At 36.6% G+C, this 10,395-nt stretch overlaps 2 protein-coding genes across 2 annotated transcripts; both read left to right on the forward strand.

Moving 5' to 3' along the window:
- The first annotated feature begins 1,084 nt into the window (after positions 1-1,084).
- On the forward strand, positions 1,085-2,712 carry LOC116142497. The gene is made up of 2 exons (XM_031427919.1): positions 1,085-1,321; positions 1,427-2,712. The coding sequence occupies exons 1-2, from the start codon at positions 1,085-1,087 to the stop codon at positions 2,363-2,365; spliced, it is 1,176 nt and encodes a 391-aa protein (XP_031283779.1). The 3' UTR covers positions 2,366-2,712.
- Positions 2,713-4,295: 1,583 nt separating this feature from the next.
- On the forward strand, positions 4,296-8,756 carry LOC116142509. Its single transcript, XM_031427939.1, has 2 exons — positions 4,296-5,432; positions 8,592-8,756. The coding sequence occupies exons 1-2, from the start codon at positions 4,473-4,475 to the stop codon at positions 8,643-8,645; spliced, it is 1,014 nt and encodes a 337-aa protein (XP_031283799.1). The 5' UTR covers positions 4,296-4,472; the 3' UTR covers positions 8,646-8,756.
- Positions 8,757-10,395: the final 1,639 nt, after the last annotated feature.

Consider the following 10,395-nt stretch of genomic DNA (forward strand, 5'->3'; position numbering starts at 1 on the left):
TATGTGGTAAGATATGACTGGATGAAAGTTTAATTTTAATTTTAAATTAACCAATCATAATCGTATGAAAAATGATGTTGAAATGATACATTACATGTTTTGATATTTATCAAACGAAGATATTGTCAGTATCTTATTGTTTTCTCATATTCGTTTCAATGATTACTAAGTAGAAGCTTCCTTTTTTTAAATAAAATGAGATTGGGAGCGTAAGCTTCTTTTAAGTTGTTTGGAGGGGTGAAAAACATGCAACTCTTTCTTTCACTGATATGATTTGTTGCATGTAGATGTTTTGTGATTATGTGACAGGAAATACCAAGAATAAACTAGTTCAAAAAAAGATAAATTATTCAAGCTAAACTTAGAGTAGTACTTGAGATCAATGAAGAACAAAACACACACAATGTGACACTTGATGCAAAGAATACTAAAACTGCCAGCCCTTCCCATGAAAATGCAACTTCCTTAAATCAGCAATATCCACCAGTTCCTCAATGGCCATACACACCTCAACATGCAGAACAATCTTCCATGAATTCAAGACCGTATGTATCCACCCAATCACCCTCTCCCGTTGTTGCAAGTCAATGGCAGCAATTACCAAATTCCACAAACAATCAGGTTCAGCAGGGCCAGCTCCAGCTGCAGTTGGCCCAATCAGCTATGCCCTTTTGGATGCCCCCACGACCTGGTTGCCATTTATCTGGAGTAAATGTTCCTGCTCCTTTTCAGGCATTCACTCCTTTCGGAATGATCAATGCTAGTTGGCAAGCCCCTGTTATGATAGGAGGAGAAACTTCTTCAAGCAACCAACCCCAGGCTCCTAATTTCTGTTACCCTGTTGGTTACCCATATCTGAGCTTTCCAGGCAATGATACATCTCCAGTCATCTTTTTCTTGGATTACTTTTAACATATCCTTTTAATTCGATGTTCTTTTTTGGTGCACAAAGATTATTTTCATGTATAATTTGATTTTCAGCAGTCATAGATATAGTGAATTCTTAAACTAGTCAGATATTTTGCATAGAATAGTTTCCAGATTAATGTTTAGAAGTGTGCCAAATGCATACATTACTATCCAAATGAAAGTGGAGCTCTTCTTGTTAACAGGTCCTTGGGATCCTTCATCTTGGTACGCCCAAGGTCAACAATCGCAGTTGCCCTGCACACACATTTCCCCAGGAGGATATGGTTATGCTTCTGCAGCGCCTCCACCATCACCTGGTTGCACAGCATCTCTTGGGCAACCTTTTCAGAGAGGAATTATCAGGCCGTTGGCAAAACTTTCTCAGAAGCATCAACAACTTTGGGAAGCTCAAGTATGAGTTCTTATCTTCAACTGTCATATTATGCTTAGAGTGATTTTAGTAAACTAACGCTTACACATAATATACATGTGGGTTAACTTGGTTCTGAGGATGCAGTCAGCAGAGAATGTTCAGCTATGGACTGTTATTGGTCAGTTGCAATCAGAAGTAGCTGATTACAAAAGTCGCCTAATGAAACTTGAAGCAGAAGTTTCATCTCTCAGACCAGCAGTCGAAGAACCCACTGCCCTAGTTACTAGGACTGCTTTATCTGGGCAAGCATCAAAGAGAGGAAGACCAAGGAAATCAACCGCTGCAGTCGATGTTTTACCTACTCCAGACGAGCATTACCCCCGAGCACGAGGTAGAAAGCCTGCTGCTTTAAGTAAATTTCAATCATCTGAACCTAGAACTCTTGTCTTTGAAAAGGTTAATCTAATCAAGGTAGAAGATAGAGTGAAAGCATGTCATTCCCCTGCCACTACTCAGCAAGAAAATGATAAAAAGATATCTAATATAATCACTACCAGCAGCGATAATGTGGAAGTTAATGGAAGCCATTTGATGATGCCTGCTTTCAACAGTCAAGTTCAACAGGAAAATCCCAGAATTCACATTAGTGGTATTGAGCTTAATTCCTCTTCCAAGAAGGAGAATATTGGTGACAACGCTGATGACTCCGGAGCTGACTTTTCAGTTCTTTCCCAGCAACCCAAGGGAATTCATAGCAAGGGATCTTCGGCTACTCATATAGGAACTACAGCAAATGGGAGATTTGGTTGGCCTACTATTAACCCTGAAAGCTGTGGTAGGAATGCTTTCAATACAACTTCTCAAAGTTTCTATGATAATGGCAGTGTTATTGGACAAGGAGGAAAGCACATTCCTGGATGGAGTTTTGTCGATGAAGCGAGTGCTCCGGAACAGCTTGAAGAAGGTGCTGTGGGATTGGCTAAGAATGACAATGAAGAGGAAATGGGAGAAGATGCAAGCACAGGTGGTGAAGAAATTGCTCCAACAAAAGATGAGACAGCATATACATGGATAGTGCGCTAGGAACTAAGTCTAAAGGCTCTATATAAGTAAAATGTAACTGGTAACAGCATTTACATCCTCTGCTTCAGCAATTCGCATAATTGCATTCTGCTCTATTTTGATTGTAGCTGATGATGGGCAATTCTGTTCAATTGGGGTAACTTCTTTATGTAACTGGAGGAAGTTTGCCCAAAGTTTTGATGTGGGGCAGGGTTTAGCCGATGAGGCTTTTTTCAAAGAACAAGGAGGAATCTCAAACTAGGCCTGTCCTTGAGTTTTCCTACAGTATTTTGTTTATGCAGCCCGAGTACAATTTAGTCCTTATCTTTTGGATCAGGTTGGGCCTAATCAGTCCAGTTTAATTTCCTAATTATGTAGAAAAATAAACTAGAAAATGTCAGAAAGTTGTATTGGTTGACACTCAAATATCACTTTCACATATGAATCCGATGAGTTACAGAGTCCTTGTCTCACAAATTTAAAATTATACTCCATCTTAAGTTACAAAGTCTTAGTCACATCTTAGCTTAATTTTTTAACTTTCCTAACAACTCATAAAAAGATCCCTCATTATAAACCTGAATCCTTCTCCTTTGTCTCCTTCAACAAGAATAATTCCCAAATTCATGCTAAATGAATTCAAATTCCATCTACTTTTGAGTTGGATTTTCCACCTATCCTACCTTACCTGTGTGCATTTATTTTGTAACATATAGTTCAAACTTTGGATGCCAAGCATGTAAGTTAAATCAAAATAATTCTACCAACTTCGTACTTGATAGTCCAACACTCTAGAACCCTATGAAAATGTCATCAAATATAATTTTATGATTTTGGGTCCAATTGCACCATGTTATTTATCTTCATTCAGCTCTATCCAAATATAATATTAATATTACTGGTTGGTGAAGTAACATTTTCGTAAAATAAATAGTAAATATGTCACGTTATTGAGAGACAGTTTGGGATCCCTTGTGCTATTATTGGAAGATATGAAATGAAAGACAGTGGAATACTCTAGCTTTATGGAGATGGTTGTCAAATTGGATGCACATTTGATTGGATATGTTTGTATTTATTGTTTTTAAAAGTGTATTTGATGTGGAAAATAAGGTTCTGAAATACTTTTATCTAGATTTTTGTTGTTAGTTGTTTTAATCATCCCCAAACAGAAACGTTTTCAATTTTCTCTTTTATTTCCTCATTTTATCTTTTATTCTTCATGTTTTCTTCTGTGAGCCACATGATAAATAGGGGTTAATTGAAGACTAAAATAAGAATTGTTGTGGAAGATCTTATCCGCAACTAAATTAATTAAGAATTAAGGTGTATTCTGTTAGTAAATAAGAATTTATGTAATTAATGAGGTTTTTCTATGGACAATCCTGAGGTTTAGTGAAAGAATTTTGGTGTAATGACTAATATACCTATATTTTATCTTTCTCTTACAATAAAAAGGAATTAATATCTGGCATTGTCACATGATCAAAATATTAAATACTTATTTATTTATTTTTTATAACGGGAGTGTTTGGGACTTCTGATGAGTTTATACGCACTTCAATTAATTTTTTAAACTCATTTAATATCTTATAAACATGATATTCCAAGTAAGTCACAAATATGATCGGTGACCCCAAAGTAGTTTGAATCTAAGAAGTTAAAGAAAGAAGTAAACCTTCTTGATCACAAGGCCAATCTCTTGGGGTTAAATAGTTATTTTTGACAAAACATTACAAGGGTGTAAGTGTCATATAATGAAATCTGTGGGTTGGTTGTTTATACTAAACATCAGGGGTGTCCAAAAAACCTACGTAATTAATTCATACTTATCTAAAGCACCCACTGTATAAAATAAAATATCGGAAGTTTCTTATAATAAAAAAATCAGTAAATGAAATCTCACGTGACGACACATGTTCAATTATTTCTTGGTTAAGAAAACCAAACCCACGGGACGTTAACTTCAACTAATTGGTCAAAACACGAACACGCTCTTTCTCTCTGAAAACCAATATACGGATCGCAACAGTTTGCGATTAACGTGCTTCTCCTCTTAATCCGCTCTTCGTTTTTTGTTTTTTCATTGACAAATAATCACCTTCACACCAATTCATTCAACGTTTCAATGGCAACAACTACAATTCAAACAACTCTATCCGCAACGACAAAAATCACCCCTCCAAGAACCAAGCTTGTTTGCTTCTCTTTTGCTGCCTACGCCAAGAACCTCATCGACCATTTAAGATCCCTCAACATTCCGATTCTTCCTGGCCTAAACGACGATGAATTTACTTTCATTGAATTCACTTTAAACTTCACTTTCCCTCCTGACCTCCGCTCCATTCTCAGGGAAGGCCTCCCCGTCGGTACCGCATTCCCCAATTGGCGTTCTTCTTCTCAACAACAGCTTCAGCTTCTTTTAAATCTCCCCTTTTTGTCCCTGTCGAGAAACGTAGCTCTTAACAACTTTTGGTCTGATTCTTGGGGGCAAAAGCTGCAAGAAAAGAATCAAAGTTTGTCATTGGTTAACCAATTATTACAGAAAGCACCGGTTCTTGTTCCTATATATAGAAACTGTTATATTCCCTCGACGCCTAATATCGCCGGGAACCCCGTGTTTTACATCGACAGTGAGGAGGTCAAAGTTTTGAGCTTTGACCTCGCGGGGTTTTTCAAAGAAGTTGAGTTCTCGCAAGCCGGTGTTTTTAAGTCGATCAATAATATTGAGATGCCTGTTTGGGCGGCGAAAGAGGCGCGGAGGATTGAGTTTTGGACGGAGGCGGCGGAGAGAGGGAAGAAGGTGGTGGCGCGTGGAGACACGCGCGGGTGGTGGAACGGCGGTGGTGGTGGTGAAGTTGGGGTGGGGTTGGATTGTTGTTTGGAGGGAGTGTTTTGGAAATTGAGAGATGGAGGATGGAGGGAAGAAGAGGTTAGGGAGATGATGATGATGAACGGGTGTGATGAGAAGGAGGGGGTGAAGAGTGGGGTCCAATTAGGGGGGTCGAATTATAGAGAGAGTGTAGTGTGGCAAATGAGAGTATTGTCTCTGGTATTATTACGTGCGGGGTGGAAGAGGGAAGAAGTGGTGTACTCGCTTAATCTTGAAGATGATGGTGATTTTGTTGAAGGAATGTTGTAAAGAAGAGGAGGAACATGAAATGAAGGAATTGAATAGTCATGCATATACTACTTACTAATTCATTGTTCATCTTACATTTAATTATATACAGAAATTTCATTAATATGAAAATATACTTTATTCTTTCATTAGGGAATTCCAGAGTAATATCCATAACTGAATGAATTATTTACTGTTAAGAAATATAGGATTATTTTGTTTTATTGTTTATTAACAATAAAATAGTTTTTTCATTATTTCATTTGTTTAGTTTATATATAGTCTTTTTGTATTTATGTTAAATCTTTTTTTTGTATTTGATTACATTATGCAGTATTAATGAAACCCTAACCTCCTCTTTTTCTTATTTATTTGGATTGTTTAACATTTACCATATAAGTTTGTAACCGCTCTTGGATTGGTTACTAAATTTAACCAGATAACTTATGATTTTTTTTTTTCTGTTGGATGATGATACTGCTTAACGTCGTCAAAGGTATGACACATGCGGTGAGTTTAAGTTATCAACCACCTAGAAAAAGTAAAGCAATTCTATAGAGGTTATTTATATAAAATGACTGCTTCCATTAAAGCTGGCCTTTGGCTTTGGGTCATTATCTCAATTGGGTTATAGTTAAAATATGCTGTCTTTCTCAGTTGTTTAGTCTTCCTCGTGTCAATAAAACAAGCAAAATTTAGAAAAGAGGACCAACCAATAATGGCGATGTCCACTATAATTTTAAGTCCATATTTGTCTTATTTCTCTTAGATTCGGTCCCTCATATTAATCACTTGAAAAAACAATCACACAAAAGCTTAAAAAGATATTTAGATACTTTGAAAAGATATGCAATCTACTTCTCTCATTCTCCATTGAACTCTTTATTTGTGTCTCATTATATTATATCAAGAGTTTTTTATACTTTAAATAATGTTATCATTAAACCCTTCAGAAATTTCTGTAATTTTAAATTAATTCAAATTCATGATACAAACACAAAAGAGACGACAATATTGTTGTCATCAAATGGTCCATGTTTCGGAGTTCCAGGAACCCGACTTGCCCCAAGTTGGCTTGATGTCATAATCAAGGAGGGTGATTACTTGGACCGTTTATGTGTGAAGAAGGTCAAATTTATCAACACCGACCCAAGAAATAACGCCTCCATTTGGCTTTGTCTACATCAGTCAACATTACTTATTAGCTTAAGCCTTTGAAAAAGTAACAAAAGACAATTGTCTAGGCTTTGTATTTTATATACATATGTCGTGACTTCGTCTAGCCGCGTGAACAATTTCAGAATTTCTGGGATTATTTGTTCACATTGCTCTCATCATAATGTGAAATTCAGAAAATAGCTCAATGGTGGGGCTTTTCAGAAATTAGCAGGACTTTTGGAGTGGGATGGTCCATTGGATCAAGTTGGCTGTAGCCCAACTTTGTCCAAAGTTCAACCTATGTTATGTGCTGTACATTCTAAATTCTTGGAAATAGTGTCTACTCGCACACTCGGCTTCTTCTTTTATCTCTTACCCAGTTACCTGATTTACAAAGCACATAATCTTGCAATGAAACTACTGCCATCATTTTCGCCGGAGATTCTGCAGCCATGGATTACTCTTTTATGTACCACATAAAATGGTCAGAAGTTCTTTATTTACTTATTTAAATTTGTATATATTATGCCTAAAAAGTCAAGGCTGACGTGGGCTCTCGTCAGCAAGGGCCAATCAAAGTTCAGGGAGGCGTTATGCCATCTAGACGGTGCCACATCACGTAAGGATGGAAGAGGTATAACTATCGTCAGTGCGGTAGGTGAATGCCAGACTTGAGTGGCTAGGAATTGTCCACATGCCCAAGCCCTACGCGATTTAAAGATGTCTCTCGTGCAGATAACCAATGTGAAGTGGGTTAGGAATTGTACCACATCTACCGGACTGCAGGCTCATGATTACTACCTTGAATCCTCCAACTATAAATAGAGGGCTATGTGAAGCGGGTTAGGAATTGTACCACACCTGCCGGACTGCAAACTCATGATTACTACCTTGAATCCTCCAAGTATAAATAGATGGCTCCTCTCTCATTTATGGGATTGGCTTATCTTTAGTATTAAACGGCATACATTCTCTCATTCTCTCTCTATATTCTCTCTAGATTATAACTCAGTTCGCTACACGCGACCTGACTGTAACCATCCATTAATACAACCATAGTGGACGTAGGATTCGCTTTTGAGCATCTGAACCGCTTTAAAAACCGCTTCTTATTTGTTTTCTCACTGCATATTTTCATATTACGTGTAATTTCTAAGCTCGCTTAGCACTTTATACATGTGAGTCGTTGGTGTCAAAATCAAGCATCAACAGTTTGACACTAGAATGAGGGCCTGATTTAGCATCATTGCAGATATTCCTTCAAGCTCACAGTTCTACCCAGCCGTGATGAATTACCTGGAAAGGTTCAACTATACTCTCCAAATAGTTAGCCAAAGGCTGGACCGTTTGGATCGGGTCGTACCACCAAAGTCCAATGAGGAAATGCCACAACCAAAGACGTCTACAAGTCGCGCGAAAGCACGGAAAAGGGCGAAAGCTCGCACCGCGCGCATACCTGTGCATAAAAGTAAGGAAAAGCAAGTGGCGAGCAGTGGATCAGCTTCGATTGGTTGGATTTTGGGAATACTACTTTTAGTATTCCCAAAAAAGTTAAACAGTAAAATACCCAAAAACTCCCATATTATTCAACTTTATAACATTTTTAAACCACCTAAATTTATTAATTCAATTAAATACCCTAAATATTTTAAGTTTTTGTTACGGTGACTCCAGCCACCCTCCGGCCGTGGTGGGCGGCTGTCCGTATTTGAGGGTGGATTAGGGGTGTTTTTGTAACTTTTAATATTTTATTATAAGGGGTGTTTGTAAAAAAACAAACATAGGGGGTATTTTATTAATGTATCCTACATCGAATACCGCCCAATTCAACTTTTTTTTAACTTTTTTCAAAAAATTTTCTCAAAAACACAAAATTGTGAACCAAACGGAGCTTAGTCTTCCTCTGTAAATAAAATGAGAGTATTGTCTCTGGTGTTATTACGTGCGGGGTGGAGGAGGGAAGAAGTGGTGTACTCGCTTAATCTTGAAGATGATGGTGATTTTGTTGAAGGAATGTTGTAAAGAAGAGGAGGAACATGAAATGAAGGAATTGAATAGTCATGCATATACTACTTACTAATTCATTGTTCATCTTACATTTAATTATATACAGAAATTTCATTAATATGAAAATATACTTTATTCTTTCATTAGGGAATTCCAGAGTAATATCCATAACTGAATGAATTATTTACTGTTAAGAAATATAGGATTATTTTGTTTTATTGTTTATTAACAATAAAATAGTTTTTTCATTATTTCATTTGTTTAGTTTATATATAGTCTTTTTGTATTTATGTTAAATCTTTTTTTTGTATTTGATTACATTATGCAGTATTAATGAAACCCTAACCTCCTCTTTTTCTTATTTATTTGGATTGTTTAACATTTACCATATAAGTTTGTAACCGCTCTTGGATTGGTTACTAAATTTAACCAGATAACTTATGATTTTTTTTTTTCTGTTGGATGATGATACTGCTTAACGTCGTCAAAGGTATGACACATGCGGTGAGTTTAAGTTATCAACCACCTAGAAAAAGTAAAGCAATTCTATAGAGGTTATTTATATAAAATGACTGCTTCCATTAAAGCTGGCCTTTGGCTTTGGGTCATTATCTCAATTGGGTTATAGTTAAAATATGCTGTCTTTCTCAGTTGTTTAGTCTTCCTCGTGTCAATAAAACAAGCAAAATTTAGAAAAGAGGACCAACCAATAATGGCGATGTCCACTATAATTTTAAGTCCATATTTGTCTTATTTCTCTTAGATTCGGTCCCTCATATTAATCACTTGAAAAAACAATCACACAAAAGCTTAAAAAGATATTTAGATACTTTGAAAAGATATGCAATCTACTTCTCTCATTCTCCATTGAACTCTTTATTTGTGTCTCATTATATTATATCAAGAGTTTTTTATACTTTAAATAATGTTATCATTAAACCCTTCAGAAATTTCTGTAATTTTAAATTAATTCAAATTCATGATACAAACACAAAAGAGACGACAATATTGTTGTCATCAAATGGTCCATGTTTCGGAGTTCCAGGAACCCGACTTGCCCCAAGTTGGCTTGATGTCATAATCAAGGAGGGTGATTACTTGGACCGTTTATGTGTGAAGAAGGTCAAATTTATCAACACCGACCCAAGAAATAACGCCTCCATTTGGCTTTGTCTACATCAGTCAACATTACTTATTAGCTTAAGCCTTTGAAAAAGTAACAAAAGACAATTGTCTAGGCTTTGTATTTTATATACATATGTCGTGACTTCGTCTAGCCGCGTGAACAATTTCAGAATTTCTGGGATTATTTGTTCACATTGCTCTCATCATAATGTGAAATTCAGAAAATAGCTCAATGGTGGGGCTTTTCAGAAATTAGCAGGACTTTTGGAGTGGGATGGTCCATTGGATCAAGTTGGCTGTAGCCCAACTTTGTCCAAAGTTCAACCTATGTTATGTGCTGTACATTCTAAATTCTTGGAAATAGTGTCTACTCGCACACTCGGCTTCTTCTTTTATCTCTTACCCAGTTACCTGATTTACAAAGCACATAATCTTGCAATGAAACTACTGCCATCATTTTCGCCGGAGATTCTGCAGCCATGGATTACTCTTTTATGTACCACATAAAATGGTCAGAAGTTCTTTATTTACTTATTTAAATTTGTATATATTATGCCTAAAAAGTCAAGGCTGACGTGGGCTCTCGTCAGCAAGGGCCAATCAAAGTTCAGGGAGGCGTTATGCCATCTAGACGGTGCCA

Source organism: Pistacia vera, unplaced genomic scaffold (assembly GCF_008641045.1).
Source record: "Pistacia vera cultivar Batoury unplaced genomic scaffold, PisVer_v2 Contig410, whole genome shotgun sequence".
NCBI classification, from domain to species: domain Eukaryota; kingdom Viridiplantae; phylum Streptophyta; class Magnoliopsida; order Sapindales; family Anacardiaceae; genus Pistacia; species Pistacia vera.